Source organism: Perognathus longimembris, chromosome 6, assembly GCF_023159225.1.
Source record: "Perognathus longimembris pacificus isolate PPM17 chromosome 6, ASM2315922v1, whole genome shotgun sequence".
Taxonomy (NCBI): Eukaryota; Metazoa; Chordata; class Mammalia; order Rodentia; family Heteromyidae; genus Perognathus; species Perognathus longimembris.
Window position 1 is genome coordinate 63,370,959 of NC_063166.1, and position 20,882 is coordinate 63,391,840.

Genomic DNA, 20,882 nt, shown 5'->3' on the forward strand with positions numbered 1-20,882 from the left:
CTCAGTTCCTCAGGCTTAGAGCAGAGAGGTTTTCTCATGATCGGCTTTCATGGTTTCTAAAACAGATTCTCAGGCTATTCCAACTAACTCTGAGGTAGTTCTCCATGTTGTATTCTGTATATATATGTATTTGACTGCCACATGCTAGCACACCATGCTTCAATCACACTGGGTATTGTGGATGTGGGGATCCCCAAGGACAACAATGACCCTACATTTGAAGGAAATGGGGAAATGAACTAGAGCTATGTATGTGGGTTCTGTAGTTAGGAGTGGAATGTGGTCCTGGAGTCCTATTTCATTTAAAATGAAAAAAGAATTGCTGAGTGCCCATGGCCCATACCTAGCTACTCAGGAGGTTGAAAGCCAGCCCAGATAGGAAAGTGGATGAAACGTCTCTCTAACTAACTACCAAAGGGGGGTAAGGGGAAGGCTAAAAGTAGAGCTGTGGTTCATATGGTAGAGTACTCTCCTTGAGCCCCAGGCCCTGAGTTTAAGCTCCTGGGCCAGCATACAAGCACACAAACAAGTCACCATTGATGGGGGAACCACTGCAATGAAACAGATTTGTGTTTTTGCAGACTTAAGCCTAAGCACAGGGTGCCAACCTGAAATGCCACAGTGCAGATGCCTCTCTGGGTGCATGCTGTCTCTGAGCTGACCCACCTGCAAGGCTGCCAGAAATGTGATACAGCACATGATCCCTCTTCCCTGTTCCCCCCATGGACACCTTTCTTTTCCTCCAGGGACTGTGATCTTACTGCAGTGGAGTTTGTGGGGCTCGGCCCCATTTATGGGACTTTGGTGGCTCTATCACCTCCCAGAGCCTCCCTCGGTCTGCCGGAGCACAGCAATATCTAGGCTGGCTGGCTGCCTCTTCCTCAACCTCTGCCTCCTGACACCTGCCTTTCCCTTACTCCTTTTTGTTTTCAATGTATTTGTCTTTCTTTATTAAGTTCCCTTGAGGGCTATGCCAATGGTTCTCATTCTGGTTGATTTATGCTGTCAATTTCAGCTCACTTCGGACTTGTTCTGGAAAGTACCGAGCATTTCTGATCCTGAGAGGCTAGGTCGCAGGGTTGTTTAGAGTCCCCCTAACCCAGAGTTGACCCCCTCCCCCTCCGGTTCTGCACTGAAATGTCAAGTCAGTGTGGAGGAGGGCCCTCCACCTCCAGTGTGGCTGCCTTTGGGGACCACCTCTAGTCCGCTTCAGATACCTGGCTCCCTCTGAGGTGGGGTGGGAGTTCTTCATGGCTTGTCTTCCTTGGCTGTGACGTCCTTGTGCATGTACTGTGTACACAGAGTCTAGGATGCTAGCTGGGCCTTAAGTCTGGGGGCTTTGTACTCATAATTGTTGATGGGAACTTAAAAGTTTGGAGAGTTCATGGTTGAGATTGCAGAGTGAGACTGCCCCCCGGCCCCCATCCCACCTCCGTAGTACTGGGATTTCAATTCAAGATAGCTTACTAGACAGACACTCTACTTCTGAGCCATACCTGCTTCCCCTTCCCCTTTTAACTCTTTTAAGAAATTATATTAGCTATATACAGGGAGATTTCTTGAGATTTTTGTATACATGTAAACAGTATATCCCTACCAAGCCTCCCCCTTCTCTCATTCTTTTCCCTCTTTTTTTTTTTTTTTTTTTTTTTTTTTGTTGTTGGTTGTGGGTCTTGAACTCTGGGTCTGGGTGCTGTCCATGAGTTCTTCAGATCAAGGCTAGGGCTCTAACACTTTGGACCACAGCACCACTTCTGGTTTTCTGGTGGTTAATTGGAGATAAGAGTCTCACAGACTTTCCTGCCCAGGCTGTCTTTGAACTACAATCTCAGCCTCTTCAGTAGCTAAGATTACAGGCATGAGCCACCAGCACCCGGCTCTTCTCTCTTCTTGCCCCTTCTTAAAACAATTTCAGAATGTTTCATTGTTCAGTTTTCATGTATGCAAATAAACAACATCAGCCAAATGCACCCCCCATTTATCCAGCCCTTTCTTGTACTGATTACTTTGACATCAGGTCTTCCTTTCTTGCCTTGGCTGTCATCTGTAACCCTTCTTATTTTCTACTTCTTACCATAACTGAGATGATAGGCACATGCCACCATGTGCTGACTCTTCCGTGAGGGTGGAAGAACTTTGTTTTGCTTAGGACAGCCTGAAACTCTGATCCTCTCACTCTCAGCCTCTCATATAGCTAAAATGATAGGCACACACACCACTGTACCCAGCCATCACTCATGAAAAGATCTCGTGCATGAACTTTTTTTCCTGGGGCTGGCCTTACATTAAGATCTTTCTGATCTCAGCCTCCTGAGTAGCCAGGCATATAGACAAGCCACTGGATCTGGCTTTGTTTTTATTGTTTTGAACCACTTGAAAATGAAGTTGCAGATGGCATAATGACTCCCCTCTAAATAGTCAACTAGAAATGAGTCTCCCATATCACTATAGTATCCTTTATCAGCCTGAGAAAACGAACCTTCTCTCATACCCTCTAATATGTAGTCTACACTTAATTTCCCCAGTTGTCCCTAAAATATATTTTATAGCTGCTATCCCCGTTCCTCCAAGCCAGCCAGGATCTAATCAGGCTCATATGATGCTTCTGTTTGCTGTATCTCTTTGGTCTCCTAATAATAAGCTCTACCCTTTTTCTTCTCTACCTTATCATCTCTTAAGAGTCCAAGCTAGTTGTCTCATGGAGTGTCGTAGAGTCTGAATTTATTATGAGACTGCACATAGCCATAGTTATAAATTAGAAGATGGGCCCAAAGGCTTGGATGACTCAGGGTGGACTTTTTTTTTTTTTGCCCAAATTATATCATGCGGGTGATGTCAAGCCCTGTGTGTTCTGCCATGCCACGTATGCCACGTAAGCACATAATAACAGGATGTAGAGATTTCTGTCTACCAAATAAAATATTTACCACCCAGTCCACTAGGAAAGAATCTTAAAGCAGGGCGCCCTTGGCCCATGCCTATAATCCTAGCTACTCAGGAGACTGAGGATCCCATTTGAAGCCAGCTGTAGCCGGAAAGTCCATGATATTCTTATCTCCAGTTAATCACTGGGGGGAAAAAAAGGTAGCTCAAGTGGTTGAGCACTAGCCTTGAGAGAGAGAGAGAGCACAAATTTTCAGCAATGCACTGAAATGAGAGGCCACCATGAGGATCTGAAGGGGCAGACCTTGGAAGGCCTCAGTCTGGTGTGGGCCCCTTTACCAGCTATGAGACTTTGGCCAAGCTGCCTGGTCCCTTATCTTCCCTCCAATGTAAAATGACCATATAAGGGGCTGGGAATATGGCCTAGTGGTAAAGTGCTTGCCTCATATACATGAAGCCCTGGGTTCGATTCCTCAGCACCACATATATGGAAAAAAAATTCATATAAGTGTTAATGAACATCAAAGGTGGTAGTGTCTGTTTCTGTCCTCCCTCACCTAGGAACTCTCTAGAAAGGAGGAGGCAGAAAGGATACAGCCCCACACAGCAGTAGGCCCCTGATAAATATAGTAGAAGTGGATGTGTGTCTTGGCCACACAGTCAGCATGCTGCCTGGATGGGCCCACTGACTGCTGAATCTGTCATAGTCCATCAGAAAATAGCATTTGATCCACATCCTCTTGAAGCCTGAGCAGCTCCTGCCTTAGTGTTGTCTATTTCTGGGCTACTTGCTCCAGATCAGGCTCCCTAAGATTGCTCTTCAGATCTCTGTTATGGGTGGTTCTTCTTGAGGTGCTAGGGATTAGGAAACTGTCTAGGTCTTCTTACTCTAAGAGGGTACACTGAATTTTGTTCTACACTTGCCTTTTGGCCCTGTTGGCCTGCCATATTCCTCACCACCCCAGCCTCTTCCTCCTGGCCCCTGCTTCTTACCTCTCTACTCTTAATTTTTAATCAGGTGACTGCCAAAAATAGCTGACACAGGAATACATGACAAAACTTGTGACCAAAATGTAGGAGGGAAGCTCTTTATTTTTTTCTCTTTTTTAAAAAAGCTTGGAACTAGTATGCATGACTGGTATTAAAGGGTATGTTATCTTCTTTATCATCCTCCAGATGACACTGGTAAACATAATTTTCATAAAGTCCAGTTTGCAGATAGTTGACTGATAGTAGAATCCTCCTTTTTCTAACATGTATAGTCAGGTGAGTTTCTACCTATGTGTGAACAACCACTACTGTGATAACAGATAAAAACCTTACCACGCCTTACAGTTCTCTCCTGGCCCTTTGTACCTGGCTAGATCTTTAGTTAAAATGTATTTTATGCTAAGAAACCTTTGGCCTGGGGGCTGGGAATGTGGCTTAAAGGTAGAGTGCTTGCCTAGCATGCATGAAGCCCTGGGTTCCATTCCTCCGTACCACATAAACAGAAAAAGCTAGAAGTGGTGCAGTGGCTCAAGTGGTAGAATGCTAGCCTTGGGCAAAAGGAAGCCAGGGACAGTGCTCAGTCCCTGAGTTCAAGCCCCAGGACTGGCAAAACAAACAAACAAACAAAAAAACCAAACACAAATCAAACAAAAAAACTACCTTGACCTGGAATAGTTGATAATGTCATATTTCATATTTTAAAAGGAGATTACCCACAGGAAAAGGAGAGACATGGAAAGGAAGCTAGAACCTAGTGGTATTGGATTGGGTTGTATGTCTCATCCCTGACTTTCAAAAGTTGGTGTTTCTGTTTACTGTATATGAGGGCCTAGAAAGAGTGATACTGTAGGGCTAGCCCACCCAGTACCCAGGTTTTGGTTCCTAACTAACCATTCTCCATTGTAACAAACCAAGGATCTCTGGTGAGATGGTTGGCTCCAGGGTAGGGGTTAGAAAAGACAAGTTGAATCTGGTACATCTTGTGCTATACAGCTAGGAACTTGCTTGAAGCCTTCTGGAGGGTGGGGATGGCCCTGTCAAAAGGAACAAGAACCGGCATGTACAGGTTGCTTTGGGGGAGCTTTGGGGCAATTTAATCATAAACAGTCATGGCAGTAAAAATTTTTTTGGATTGCATTTATTTGTATTTTAATTTTAACAGCATAATTGAACATGTGATACACTGAGATACTTCAACAGTTTGAGAAGGATTATTACACATACCAAAGAAACCACTACTACAGTGGAGACCGTGAACAGATCCCTCGGCCCTAGAGGGTTATTTGTGCACCTTGGTAACTATTGCCTCCAACCCTTCCCACAGCCCAGCTTCTCCAGGCAAATACTTGTCTTTCTCTTCCACTGTAGACTTAGTTTGCATGTTCTAGAACAAATACAAAAGTATATAAGTGGAACTACACAGTATGTACTACTTTGGGGATGTGGATTCTTTTCACTCAGCATAATTAGTTTAGGGTTATCATGTTGTCGCCTGTACCAAAGGTTCATTCCTTTCTATAGTAAATAGCATTCCCTTTCATCGATAGGCCAAAATGTGTGTTCCCACTGTTGCTGAACATGTGTGTTGTTTCCAATTTAGAACTATTAAAAATAAAACTACTGTGGACACCATCCTGTTGTATTTTAGGGACATATAATTTCTCTCTTGGAGAAATACTTAGGAGAGGAATAAATGGATAAAGTGGTAAGAAGAATATGTTAAGTCTTAGAAAGACTCCTATTTTTTGTTTTTTGTTGTTTTTTTCCAGTCCTGGGCCTTGGACTCAGGGCCTGAGCACTGTCCCTGGCTTCTTTTTGCTCAAGGCTAGCACTCTGCCACTTGAGCCACAGCGCCACTTCTGGCCATTTTCTACATATGTGGTGCTGGGGAATTGAACCCAGGGCTTCATGTATAGGAGGCAAGCACTCTTGCCACTAGGCCATATCCCCAGCCCCGAAAGCTTCCTATTTTTATCTTCCTTTTAAAGGTTTCATTTTTGCAAAGTCACATAGCATTTTATATTTTGTATCCTTATCAACCCCTCTATATCATTGTCAAATGTTTGACCTGGTTACCATTTTTTTTAACGTCAGCTGTTAGAGATATTAGAATGATTTCATTATAGTTTTGGGGTTTTTTTGTTTTGTTTTGTCTTGCTGGTCCTGGAGCTTAAACTTAGGGCCTGGGCTCTGTTCCCAAGATTCTTTTGCACAAGGCACTAGTGCTCTATGACTTGAGCCACAGCTCGACTTCCAGCTTTTCTGGTAACTTCTTGGAGATGAGTGTCATGGACTTCCCTGCCCTGGCTGGTTTCACAGTGCAATCCTCAGATCTCCGCCTTCTGAGCAGCTAGGATTACAGCTGGCAGGCATGAGTCGTGGCAGTAAATTTTAAAACTGAATGAAAAAAGGGTTTAATGAATTCTACTATGATATTTAGAAATAAGAAAGGGAAATGGAGATGATATTGGACAAAAAGGAAAGCTCTTCTTTCAAAAGGGTATCAGTTAATAAAAATAGATGGAAAGCCAGGCAAGGTGGTGTATAACTGTGATCCCAGCATTCAGAAGCCTGAAGCAGGAGTATCATGAGTTCTAGGCCAACTTGGGCTATATGGTAAGATTTTTGTTTCAGCATAATACAGATGGAACACTGAGACTGGAAAGTCATCCTATTTAAATCCTCTGTTAGAATATAAAGCTAGCAATAATAGCTACATAGTCTACAGTTTGTTTCTTTATTTTAAATGCTAAGAGCTATGTTTGAAAGATACGGATGTCAAACATAAAGCATGTCCTACCGTAACACAATAATAAGTACATAACTCTGTGTGGTGTCCTTACCAAAAAATGCTTATCGTTGCCCTAAACACAATACATAGTAGAGAAATGTTATTCTAGGTCATGAGGAAAGCTATAAATACTTTTTAAAACTATGGAAATATGTCTGAATATTAGATTACATTATTAAATTGATATTCTTTTTTTTTTCCTGGTCGGTTATGGGACTTGAACCCAGGGCCTGGGTGTTATTTTTTGCTCAAGGCCAGCACTCTACCACTTTTCTCCATAGCTCTACTTCTGGTTTTTTGGTGGCTAATTGGAGATAAGAGAGTTTCATGGACTTTCCTGCCTAGACCGCCTTTGAACCCGTGATCCTCAGATCTCAGCCTCTTGAGTAGCTAGAATTACAGGCATGAGCCCTAGTTCCAGGCTGGTGAATAAGCTTATTCTTAAAGAGATGCCACCTTGTATGAGGTGTACTGGTTGTGCCAGCAACTTGCCAGCACCAGGTGATCTGGTTCACAGATAGTCAATAATCAGGAAATGTCATCAGCTGGCAAGTTTTCTTGGACACATTGTGGTTTGCTTTTCTTGAAAGACATTTAGGACATAATCCTGGTGGGTAATTGGATGACAACGTTATAGCTCCTCAAAGCCAAGCTTGTTTATATTTCTTAGAGATCCTTGTGAAGTTGTCCTGCAGTCCAGATTGAAGTTGGTGTTTGTTTGGGAATGAAAGACTTGGTACCAAATTTTGTTGCTGTCATGGCAGAGGAAGCTAGGTCTTCAGTCCTCTCAGGAGTGCTGTGTTCTTGTTTGATTCACTTCCAGTAAAATTTAATTCTGTTCCTTCTGGTGCTTGCCATAGGATGCAAGTGTGGCCTTTTAGCCTCGTAAGACCTGATGGCACCTTCGGAGGTATCGCATCTGGGTTTATTGTTAACTCCCATATATTTCAGCACTGCAGTCTCTACTGAGTGCTGTTTTGATTAGCAATGTTCCCAATTCTCAGTTAAAAGCAGTATATTAGGAAGGCTTATTACTTTCTGGCTTCTAGTCTAACACAGTTCCTTTCAAAGAGCATTTTAAGCAACACCTTCAATTCCTTAAGCATGTGGGTCTTGGGGATAAGATAGTGGTTGAAAAGGGACCCTCCTGTTAGAGTCCTAGCCTTGTAGGTGGGATGGGCAGGTTAACATGGAAGGAGCCATTAGAGGCCAAGGGTCATATGGGACCTGAGCCAAAGGATGTGAGAGTCAGTGAAGTAAGACCCATGTGTAGACCAGTGGCACAGCCTGTCAGACCATCTGTTTAGATTGAGAGTAACTTAGGATTTAAGGTCCCAGTGATCCTTTTAGATCAAAGCAGTTGTCTTACCAATAGAAGGACATGGGACACTTGACATCATTTTCCCATGACCTTTATTCTATCTCCTCTGTACCTTCCTCTGAAGAAAAGTAGCCCCAGTTCTCCAGGGGGCCCTGGGTCTGTCCCATGGCTCTCATTTTGGATCTGTCTTCTCTCTGCCTGGAACCCTCATATAGCTCATTGTAGATGAGTAAAGTGCTTGTCATTCTTGAAGGTCAACCACCCTCAGCCCTACAGCATCTTCACCCACACTCTGGCCTTCGTAGATGACCACCACTAATGTCTTCTCCACATGAAAGGAAACCCCTCAAGACTCCAGGTAGTTTTAGTTGTGCTTGCATTAAGCAGATACCCAATTAATGTTAGTCAAGTGACAGAGTGACAGATGCCATCTCTGATGACAAAGAGGTAGTCTGATTCAGCCAGGCCACTGTCAACAATTCCAGAGCCCATCCTGACTGCTAGGTATTACCAACCTGTGCAGGTGCATGCCTGGCTGAATGGTGAGCATGTGAAGCTGGCATGGAAAGTTCTCCCAGCCCAGCTTAGGAGACTTTCTGTTGTCACCCAATTAGAGGAACCCAAGGTGCTGGCCAGTGAACTCTGTAGAAGGCTGTTAGGTCCTTCAACTCTGGTTAAGCTATAAAATACTTGTTTTGAAAGGTACTAAGTTTGAGGTCAAGACTGAAGTCTGAGGAGTGGAAGAGCCAGTCTTTACTCTAGGTGCAATTCTATATTCATGTTATATTTCCCCAAGGATGCCATACTTAATGCCTGAAACTGTAGTAAGATGATGTTGCTTGGATCATTCAAGATGGTGCCCATTCCAATCTTACTAGCCTTTATCCTTGTGGCATATTCCTAAAACTTGTGTTTGAGGGAATTTTATAAGTCTTAACAACATTTTCCCTTTGATGTACATTCCCTCTACTTCTACTTTAAATAGCTGGCTCCAGGCCCCTCTGGCAGATACTGTAGCTGGGTAGTTGGTGGAAGGCATGCTCCATGTGATGGGTGGTCAGCAGTACAGCCAGTTGGTACCATATGATTTACCTCTGTCTTAGAGTTGCCATCCTGCCTTCTGTCAGTTGGCTTCACTGCATGGTTAAAAACGGATGGAGAGCATTTGTAACAATGGAGTCATGACTCTTAATCTGGTCCAGAATGAGGTGCACCAGGCTCAGCATTTTGCAAAGCAGCTGCTTGTCCTTTGGCCAGAGTTACTTCCAGTACAGTTCTAGTTTCACTGGGGAAGCACTTGATGTCAGACAGCTCAGAAGGGAGAATACTGGGCTTCTGACTTGCTGGCCAAGCCACTGACAAGACTGTCTGGGGCATTTAAGGATTTGAATATCCAGCAGTCACCCAACACTGCAAACAGCAGGAGCCAGTTTCATGATGTTTTATATTTGGTGAAAAAATTGTGATTAAGTTCTCTTGCTAGCCCATAAAGATGCTGTACATTTCCAGTAAGAATGGCAAGTCATTTTGAATAGCTAAATTATTTATCAAATCAATAGGAATTACTTAAAGTCTAATTGACAATATTGTGAAGAGTTGAGCAGGAAATTAAATGGGGAGTCTGCCGCCTTTTTGGGCCCTTTAAAATGCCATAGAACACTTTTTTTATGATTAAGCAGAATATTTGTTAATATACCGTCACTTTGTAACGAATAGCTTTTGTCTCCATGCATCTATATCACTAATATAATTTTAATACATAAAATTTATAACAAGGTGGGTTTTGTTTGGCTCCCAAAATAAAATGACAGAGAGATGTTTTTCTGTGACAACCAATAAGACTTTGAAAGGAAGAGGAAGAGAAGCAGGAAGAGGAGGGAAGAAACATAGCAGCTGCACACTGATGTTTAGTAAGGAACTCAAGAGCTCAGCAGGGAGGAGCGAAGCCCAAATACCCCAAAGGCCACTGCCCCAAGGAGAAAGGTGGCAATGGCAGGGGCTGGTATTGGGGTGTTGACATGGACCACAAGGGTCCCCCAAATCCCTCCTGGAACTGCCTGGGAGCAGAGCTGCAGAAGGGGAGGCTGTGTGCCATAGGAGATCTTTGTAGACGGGGCTCTTTTCCTCCAGGTGTGCCTGCGTTTACTCATGTGCTGTGTGTCTACGGAAAAGACTGTTAAGCTGTCAAATAGTGAACTACCTCGGTAGTTCCCGATGCCGTGATCATGGTTTTGGTCTCGTTTCTTTTAGGTTACCCCTGTTTCAGGCCAGTGCTTTTGCATTTTTGGCCCCTGCTCGAGCCATCCTGTCTTTAGATAAATGGAAATGTAACACCACAGGTAATTGCAGTTATTTCCACATATGTCATGGGGGTCCTTTAATGCAGGTGATTTGTAAAAGGGAGGTCTGGACATGCTGGCCCAGCTATGTTCTCTCCTGGAAGTAGGCACAGAACACACCAGCCCATAAAACAGCTCCAATCTGTGGATCGTGTCTGTCTCTCTCTATCTCTATCCACTCATTCATCCCTAACCCTAGAGCAAAAAAGGATCAGAAGTGACTTCATTTCTCCATGCTAATGAAATTGATAAATATGGGAACAGAATAGAAAAAAAAATGTTTGTGCTATTTTCCTGCCTCTCTCTTTCAGTGGATTGTAGGACCCACCAGTAATCACTCTTGCTGCGTCAGCATCCTTTCTCTGAGACATCTTTGCTTTTTTAAGGATCTGGCTACTGTGGTTTTCTGCAAGTGACTTTTATTCCCCTTCCTCAGTGATTGCAAAGATCCTTCAGGCACCTGATTAGGGACAGATAGAAAATTGGAGAAAATCCAAGTCTGACTGTTGTCCTCTCCAAAGGTTCTAGGAGCCAAACTCTCCAGCCTTCATTTCCTTCCTTGCTCCTAGGAGTTACTTTGTGACCATATTTGGGAACTGGAAAAGGCCCTTCATTTTATCTTGGTTTTTACAACCTCAGTCCAGCAACCTTGCTGTCAGACATTTCAGTTCACTCCTTGTGAAGGTTGGTTTTCTGCGTGAAGCTGGTAATGGGTAGCGCCACATCAGTCAGGTTTTGATATGTTGGGGAGCTCTCAGTCCATAGATTTGGTTAAAGTAGGGCTAGGGAGTCCACCTTGCAGGATGATGAGCCCTACTTGGCATAGGATGAATTTGAGAGATGGGTAAAAAGAAAGTCTTCTTAACGGGAAAAATGACTATGTTCTATCAAACATCAGTATCACTCCAAGAAAAACTTTCTTTTTGTTTTTGTTTTCAAGATGTTTCAGTTGTCAATGGAACGGCAAAGTTGCTGCCACCAGAAGACAGCTGGTATCCCCGGATCCGCGAGGTAAAGGATGGCCATTGTCTTCTTTCCTGACTGCTTTGTGTTTCTGGGGCTTCAAGACTAGAGGTGCTGGGGCTGGGAATATGGCCTAGTGGTAGAGTGCTTGCCTCGTATACATGAAGCCCTGGGTTTGATTCCTCAGCACCACATATATAGAAAAAGCCAGAAGTGGCGCTGTGGCTCAAGTGGTAGAGTGCTAGCCTTGAGCAAAAAGTAGCCAGGGGCAGTGTTTAGGCCCTGAGTTCAAGCTCCACGACTGGCCAAAAAAAAAAAAAAAAGACTGGAGGTGCCAAATAGGGGTTGTGCTTACTTACTGCAGCCTTCTTGCCATGTTCAGCTACTGAAATGTCTATTCCCACTGCTCATCTAAACCACCAGACTGTGTGGCTCTTTTTTTCCTACAGATGGCGGCCAGACCTATTCACTCACAGCTTGTTCACTGATGGTTCACTAACCATCTTGTGGCAGAAATGCTGAGAGGCTTGTTGATAGGCAAAGAATTGGTCCTGGAGCTACAGTAGTTGCTTGTGTTTGTTGAAAGAACTAGAGAGAGAGAGATTTGCTAAACTGTACTTGAACAGAGGCAGTAAGTAGCAGTCCCCAGATACAAAGAATAGCCCATGATTCATAGAGTTCAACCTCCTAAGCAGTTAGAATTATAGGCTGTCAGCTCCTAACCTGTTGTTATTATTTTATGCTGGTCCTGGATCTTGAATTCAGGACCAGGGTGCTGTCCCTGAGCTTTTGTGCTCAAGGCTAGTGCTCTACTCCTTTGAGCCACAGCTCCATTTTAGTTTTCTGGTGGTTAATTGGAAATAAAGAGTCTCATAGATGTTCCTGGCCAAGCTGGCTTTGAACTATAATCCTTGGATCTCAGCTTCTGAGTAGCTAGGATTATAAGGATGAGCCACTAGCACCCAGCCATCTCCAGCTTTTTGGTGATTAAGTGGAACTAGAGTTTCATTCATTTTTCCTGCCCAGGCTGGCTTCGAAACATGATCTCAGATCTCAGCCTCTTGAATAGCTAGGATTGCAAATGTGAACCATTGGTGTTTGGCATGTTGTTGTCATTATTATTATTATTATTATTATTGGTGGTAGTGGTGGTGATGGTGGTCATGAGGCTTGAACTCTGGGCCCGGGTGCTGTTCCTGAGCTCTTTAGCTCAAAGCTAACACTCTACCACTTGAGCCACAGTGCCACTTCTGGTTTTCTGGTGGTTAATTGGAGATAAGTCTCATAGACTTTCCTGCCCTGGCTGGCTTTGAACTGCAATCCTCAGATCTCAGCCTCCTGAGTAGCTAGGATTACAGGCATGAGCCACCGGCGCCTGGCATTATTATTATGTTTTCAAGTACAGTCTTGGATTTATCCTGAGTCTACAATTCTATTTATGTATGCTTTCTGTGTACCTGGGATGATAGACACATGAATTTGTGCCAGCGACACTTGTAAATGGTGTCCAGAAGCTGGGCGCCAATGGCTCACTCCTGTAATCCTGGTACTCACAATCTGAGATTGTGGTTCAAGCCAGCCCAGGCAGAAAAGTCCCCATGAGATTCTTCAGTTAACCACTAAAATACTGGAAGTGGTGCTGTGACTCAGGTGGTAGAGTGCTAACCTTGAGCACAAAGATGCTCAGGGACAGTACCCAGGACTGACACCATCCCCCCCCCAAAAAAAAAATAGAACAAAAATAAAAAAATGATTTCCAGGCTGAGATCTGAGGATCGTGGTTCAAAGTCAGCCCAAGCTGGAAAGTCTATGATATTCTTTTCTCTGACTAATCACCAGAAAGCCGGAAGTGGCACTATGGCTCACAGTGTTAGAACACTAGCCTTGAGCAAAAGAGCTCAAGGACAGTTCCCAGGCCCTGAGTTCAAGCCTCATGACCAGGCCCCCCCACCCAAGGCTTCCAGGAGCTAATTCTTTAAAACCAGGTCTTGTATTGCAATGTTCCTGTAATTGGAAATATCGTATTTCTTTCTAATTTTGGCAGTGCTAGGGTTTAAACTTAGGGCCTTGCACTTGCTAGATAAGTACTCTACCACTAAGCCATACCACCAAGAGGAAATGCCTTATTTCTTAAAGGAGAATTCTAAGCTTTTGTCTATCTCATTTATCAGTGGAAAGGGCAAGCTACCTGGAAGCGTTTGCAGGGCCCAAAGGAGACTTTCAGCTCTTATGCTAGCTGTCTAACTTGGGGTTACAGATGACATTTGGAGTATTTGACATCTAAGCAGCTCACTCTCATGTCTGTGCCATCTCTTGTTTCAGATCCAGGGGGCCATCATCATGTCCTCATTGATAGAAGTGGTCATCGGCCTCCTCGGCCTACCTGGGGTTCTGCTGAGATATATTGGGCCCCTGACCATCACACCCACTGTGGCCCTCATTGGCCTCTCTGGTTTCCAAGCAGCAGGAGAGAGAGCAGGGAAGCACTGGGGCATCGCCATGCTGTAAGTGTCCTGAGAGTATCTAGAGGGGACAGGGTGGGCACCCCTGTCCTCCTACCCCCACTGCCATTGTGGGACAGCCTTATGCAACATTTGGACAGTTACACCAAAAGACACAATATGTCATTTAACTCATGCTAGAGAATAGTCAAAGAATTTTTTTCTTTCTTTCTTTTCTTTTTCTCTTTGGGTAGGGGAGAGTACATAGAGGTTGGGAAGTGACTGACAGTCGCAGTATTCAATCAAAGGCAGATTTAGCAGTGACATGTAGAGTGAAGACTGGATGGTTTTAAGCTTTGTTAATGGTATACAGCCATTGTGCCATCAGCTCTGGCCTTTTTGAAGTCATGCTAAGTCTCATGCACATGAGTTGAAATACTGAGAAGCTTCATTTTTAAGATGTGATTCAAAGAACTTTCCAGATTGGCAAAAAATACAAATGCTCTCGGAAGGTGTGCTTTCATTGGTGGTGTGACCTGGCTCCCTAGACTAGAGGAGCTTTTCCAATACCTGTTGTTCAACACCGATCCTTTTACACAGACGATCAGGTTCATTAAGCATAGCAACATCTTATATTAGTGAAGAAATACAGGACTTTGGTAGGTGTGTGTATGCACACCAGCACTGGGACTTGAACTCAGGGTGTGGGCACTATTTTTTTATATATAGCTTTTCTTTTTTTACCTCAAGGCTGGCTCTACCACTACCCTGTGGTGCTCTAACCACAGGTTCTTTTCCAGCTTTTTTTTGGGGGGGGGGCGGGGTTGATTGGAGATAAGAGTCTCATGGACTTTCCTGCCAGGGGTGGCTTTAAACTACCATTCTCGGGGCTGGGGATATGGCCTAGTGGCAAAGAGCGCTTGCCTCGTATACTTGAATCCCTGGGTTGGATTCCCCAGCACCACATATACAGAAAATGGCCAGAAGAAGTGGTGCTGTGACTCAAGTGGCTGAGTGCTAGCCTTGAGCAAAAAAGAAGCCAGGGACAGTGCTCAGGCCCTGAGTTCATGGCCTAGGACTGGCCAAAAAATAAAAAATATAAACTACCATTCTCAGATACCAGTCTTTTGATATCTGAGATATCTTAGTGGGATTATGGATGTGAGCTACCAGCACCTGTCTACCAACCAGTAAAACTTCTAAAACAAAGCATATGTTAGAAAATAGTTATATAATTAATGACAGACAACATTCATTGAGTTTTTTTCCTATGCATCAGGGGGATTACAGTAATCTGTACATCATCACAAATTAAATTAAGGTATGTGATATCAAAGATATTTCATCAAAAGTTGGTCAGTCTTTCTCCAACCAGTATGGGCATGTAGCTGACTGACATTAAGAATGTTTCTTCAGGGAAATGCAATAAATACCAAAAGAGGAGGTATTGTATTAACAAAACAGAAACCTATAACAAAAACATGAAGCAGTAAAGAAACCTGACTACTTAGCTTTAAGGAAAAAAAAAGTGTTATAAATAAATAGTTAAAAAGGAAATTGAAACCTCACAATTACAAATCACTTAGTGAACGATGACAGTAACAGCACTAACCACATTTAGAGTTCTCTGGGTTGTACTCAAGAAATTCATAACCTTCAAGGCAAATAAAGTACAGGAAGCATTTATCTCCAGTAACTAGAAAAGCAAGATAAAAAAAGGAGTGTAACAAGCCATGGGCTAGTGGCCTATGCCTGTAATACTAGAGGCTGAAGTGTGAGGGTCATGGTTCAAAGCTAGCCTAGGCAGAAAACCTAGCTAGCCACCAAAAAGCCAGAAGAGGATTTTTAGTTCAAGTTGTAGAGCAACAGCCTTGAGCAACATAAGCTGAGAGACTGCACCCAGGTTCTAAGTTCAAGCTCCAGGATAAGCACAATTAAAAAACAAAAAAAAGATGATGATGATGAACAGAAAGGCTTTAGAAAAATGTTGAGGATGCACAAACCTTAGAAAATTAACACTCTCTGTAAGGTTAATACTCACTGTAAATAAATCAGAAAATAAAGTATCAAATGGACAGGAACAAATTATATCATTCAGAGCTAATCCCTTTGTGCATTTGGGTCATGGCCTTCTTACCTGTCAGTGTGTGTGTGAACATGTACACACAGTAAGTAGTATCTGGGTGTTTGTAGCTAATTCATAGTTGTAGAATATTGTATGGCATGTTGTGTCTGGCAGATACACTGTGAACTTGACCCATCGCTTTGTACAAACCCAAACCTTGGGTTTTCTTACTCAGGAAAACTTAGGCAAAGCATTAATATTGTGATTGCATTTCATGATCAATGAAATGGTCCATGATGTATACCACATCTTCCCCAAATAGCATTTCCAAGAAATAAAATGGCCACATCCTAGCCAAGAGAATTAGCTCCCTGGGTATACGAATTGTCCACACACCATCATTGCTGACATAGAAACTCTTGAGACTTTCAGAAACACAGGTGCAACAGCCTTTATTAACTTCATTTCTTCTTTCCTTCTCAGGACAATTTTCTTAGTGTTGCTGTTTTCTCAGTATGCCAGGAATGTTAAATTTCCTCTCCCGATTTATAAGTCCAAGAAAGGGTGGACTGCATACAAGTTACAGCTTTTCAAAATGTTCCCTGTGAGTATGACTCCCCACCCAACCCCCCTCTCCCTGGTGCTGTTGTCTTTGCTTCAGAGTTAAGGTATTAGATGAAGGACAGGTTGGGGCACCCATGTCTGTGGAAGACATTGGGGTATTTATTACCTCCCCAGGCATCATGGCTTTAACAATGAGAAACTGTACAAAGTTCTACCTCAGAAATTGGATCCCCTGGGTGGCCCTTGCAGACATGAGATCCATTCTTGTTTTCTTAGCCAAACTCTGGAAGGGCAGCTTGATTCCCCCTGCATAAAACTCCTTCTAGTGCAGTTCTTATCCAAGAGTAGGTCTGCCAAGTAGTGAGTGACCTTTGTGGGCTTGGGGGCAGGGGGGGCGCTAGGAGTGGGGTGTGACACAGCAGGAAGGGAAGGTTGTGTGTCCAGTAGCCACTAGCTCTGCCAAGAAGCCTTGTCTGACAGAGCTTCTGTCCTTGACCACTTCAGATTATCCTGGCCATCCTGGTGTCCTGGCTGCTCTGCTTCATCTTCACAGTGACTGATGTCTTCCCACCGGACAGCACCAAGTATGGCTTCTATGCCCGCACGGATGCCAGACAGGGAGTGCTTCTGGTAGCCCCCTGGTTTAAGGTTCCATATCCATGTAAGTATCTAGGTGGCTAAAGGGCTTCGCAGCACAGGACGCCCCAGGTTAGAGGGATTGGACATAGCATGAAGCACTTTCTTTGTTCCAAAACATCTAAAGGTCTGGCAGTTTGGGTGATTAGAAGGTTAGATAGCAAAAAAGGAAAACATCCCCAGAGGGTGACCATTAGAACACCAGCACTAACCAGCTTCCGTCTTGGGTTAATTGCTTGCCTCTCTGGCTCTGCTAGGATTTAAATCCTTGCCAAGTTTGGCCTTCATTGGCCAGGATTTGAGGGTAAGGATGAAACTGCTCGGTTCCAAAATGAGCTGCCCAAATCAGAAAGCTTGAATAGGAGAGGCCTGGAGATTAGCAAGCAAACTGCTAACACATGATGGGATTTAGATAATCTTTTAATGGCCATCCATAATCTTTTTAATTTGGTCACAGCTGCGGAGGTAAACCAATACCCACAAGCACCGGAAGATGGATCTTAAGTTTTCCTTTAAGTGTTGAGTGACTCATGGGGCAGAGCATATGATCTCCCACTGAAGTATCACCTGAAGTCACGTGTAGTGTTTTCTAGACCCCTGAACTCAGAGGTCATTCATTACCTGCTTGGTTATTGTACTGTTTTCACCATTTGGGGTTTTTATTAAACTCAAAGCCTGCACTTAGCCAATTTGTTTATCTAGTCTTTTATATTTTATAAGGAAACAGGGAAAAAGCGAGAGAAGCCAAGAATAATTCAAGTTAGGTCAAGGATGACTGCTCTAAGCATGTTGAATAATGACAGTGTTGGCATTGCTCCTTTTACTCTTGATACATTCACAAAAGCACTAAAATCTAGTCTTTCTACCATAACATTCTCATCCGATCACATGAGGGCTAAGTATATATTTATATATACATATCTTGTTTCTACAAAAGAATGTACATGGTTCATAAACATACCTCTAATCCTAGATAAAATGAGATTAAAAATTACTTGGTGGGGTGATGCTGCTCCAGCACAGACGGGGGTAGCTTCTGCCTATACAGGCAGCTCCCCAAGCCAGGGGCCAATAGGACCCTGAGACAGGGCAGGTATTCCTGTTTGAGGATTGAGGATTCCCCAGGTGTGACAGGGTGAGTGGTGTTTCTATGATGATGCAAGTCCAGGGCACTTCTTCAGGTTACCCCTTCATGGCTGAGAGCTGGTGAATTACCAGCGATCCCCTGCATACAGAGCATCCTCTAGAGACCCAGAACAGGGGTCCCTCCAGTGATTCAGATTAATCCAGAGGCAGTTTTTCATGTGGAGAGCAGACAGCCTTCAGGGTAGAAAGAATTAGCTGGATCGACAGTTAATACACGTATTTCTGTCTGATCCAAAGTGACAACAGTGTCAAGGTTGAAAAAGTTCTGTTGTAACAAATGCATTTTAGTTAAAAGGAGAGGTAAAATATGAGAGCTTTAAGACAAGGCTGGGAGCCATCAAGGTACTTGTGAGTGTGTGTATGTATGTAAAAGGGGATCAAAAATTAAGATGATGAATTTAGAATATTAGCCTAAATTATTAGAAATCAGCGTTAAGGACCTCAGGTAAAAAAGAAAATCATAAAGCAGTGAAGGGAAGAGGGAGATGGATATAACAGTCTCTCAGGCAGAAATCAATCCTGTAGCTAGGGGGACAGGACAGTTCAAGTTCAAATGAAGGCAAGCCAGGTATAAGGGAGGCAGTTAGTACCCTGTCCAGGCAGGGGGCGGGGGGATGGAGTCTCCCTGAAGGATAGGAAGGGGTGCAGGACAGGAATGATTGATGTTCACCAGAGTGGGGGTGGAGGGTGGGGCATGGAAGCTCCCTGGAGGGGCTTTGGCTTTTGTGTTGCAGCTAACAGAGAGGAAGGATGGGCTTGGGAAGAGAAAGATGGCACATAAAGTACAATGTGCAGAATATGCCTGGAGTGAAAGCATAGAACTGCTCCCACATGGGGCTGCCCTGCCCTGTGAGATTAGTTAGGGCAGACGGAGGCCACTAGGTCAAGGGTACAAGTGCAGCTCCCCGTAGGTGTATAATAGGCTTGGCTAGCACCTCCTCTCAGGGTTGATTCAAAGCCTTAATCAAGTCACATTTGGGCTTACCACTTCTGGCCTTTTCTGTGATTAACTGGAGATAAGAGTCTCATAGACTTTTCATGCCCTGGCTGGCTTCAAACAATGATCCTCAGATGTCAGCCTCCTGAGGAGCTAGGATTACAGGCATGAGCCACCAGCACTAGGCATCATTTGGGCATTTTCTAAATGATTCTTTATGCTATTTCTGTATCACCACTGTGCCACTATGGCTTCATTTCACTGTCTTGATTTTTTTAAAAAAAAAGTCCCAGTAACATCATTGGGAGATCGATGTAGCTAGCTAGTGATTTTTCATTGCTTTGATATGATGCTGTCACTTTGTACATTTTCTCTCCAGCAATGCCATAAAGCCCCTTCCTATAAATTTCCTAACACAACAGAGTGTGTGGAATTGTTAGACACAGAGCTTGACAAGGAGCATCTTCCTCTTTCAGCCAAGTGGCTTCTTTTTTTAGATGAGGATGTAGAAAGGATCTGTCCTTTCCAGAGCCCTGACTCAGTAACTTTCCCAGACATCTGGCTGGGATTCCAGAAGTAAATTTCCATCCATGAGCTTCTAAATCTAAGCAGATCTTTCAGAGAAAGAGATCCCTGAGATGCTCGTGATAACTTTTGCCTTTCCTTCTAGGAGACTAAACGTGGTTTACTTGACTCTCACGGTTGTCTTCCCTCCTCAGTTCAGTGGGGACTGCCCACCGTGTCCGCTGCCGGCGTCATCGGCATGCTCAGCGCTGTCGTTGCCAGTATCATCGAATCCATTGGTGACTACTACGCCTGCGCCAGGCTCTCCTGTGCCCCACCGCCTCCTATCCATGCCATAAACAGGTACGATATATCTCCGGGCAGCCCCATTCTTGTCAGTCCAGGCCAATGGTTTAGCTAACCTAGGAATTTCAGCATGAAGGCTGCCAAGGAGCAGGACTGTTTATTGGCTGTTTGTCTTCAGAAACGTCAGTGCTCTCTTTCCCTCATCTGTAATGCAAAACACAGTGCCTGCCCTTCTTTCCAGTCACTCAGACATTCTGTGAAAATTACTTTAAACCTGAAACTCACACAATAAATGCCAGGCACCACCTGCCCCTTTTCTTCTCTTGGTTTCCTGTCATTTTGAGATATTTACTTTGATTTTTTTTCTGTTGTCTTTGTTTTTCCATGTAAACTCAAATTTTAAGAGTCTGGAGTAAAAAAAAAAAATAGCTCTTCATAGTTTACAAGGTTCTTTCTGGGTTGCAAATGTTCTCCCGCCCCCCACCCCCTTCTCCCATTCACTCCTGATACTAGGACAGACAGAGGGCACAAGGACAGTTTTCTCACTTCTGTAGAGGAAACCTGAACAGCAGACAGTAAATCACTCTGGTCTCTCAGATGCTTCAACTGTTTTTCACGGCAGCTGCTGTGCGATCTGTTCACCATTACAGAGCATAGAAATAGGGACAGGAAAGTCAGGAATAGATGACATCTGCACACTGTAGAAATGTACGAACTTTGCTGTGGGTTTTGTACTCTCAAAACCCTGGTCTTTTTCTTTCCTTCCTTCTTTCCTTTTTCTTTCCGTTCCTTCCTTCCTTTTCTTTTACTTATGCCTTTCTTTCCTTCCCCCTCTCTCCCTTCATTCCTTCCTTCTTTCGTGTGTGTGGTGAGTGTGTGTATGTGTGTGTGTGTGTGTGTGTGTGTCTGTCTGTCTGTCTGTCTGCATGTGCATGCCAGTCCTGGGGCTTGAACTTTGGGCCTGAGCATTGTCCCTGAGCTGTTGTTACTCAAGGC

General features: G+C 43.8%; 1 protein-coding gene across 3 annotated transcripts in view; it reads left to right on the top strand.

Annotated features, from left to right (window-relative positions):
* Slc23a2 (solute carrier family 23 member 2) overlaps positions 1-20,882 on the top strand; it is a 119,328-nt gene that overhangs the window by 82,465 nt on the left and 15,981 nt on the right. For all 3 annotated transcript variants that reach the window (XM_048348842.1, XM_048348841.1, XM_048348843.1), the window contains 6 exons: positions 10,236-10,324; positions 11,265-11,335; positions 13,610-13,791; positions 16,277-16,397; positions 16,862-17,018; positions 19,796-19,943. In XM_048348842.1, the coding sequence (XP_048204799.1) occupies positions 10,236-10,324; positions 11,265-11,335; positions 13,610-13,791; positions 16,277-16,397; positions 16,862-17,018; positions 19,796-19,943 (768 nt within the window). The remainder of the gene's footprint in view (positions 1-10,235; positions 10,325-11,264; positions 11,336-13,609; positions 13,792-16,276; positions 16,398-16,861; positions 17,019-19,795; positions 19,944-20,882) is intronic.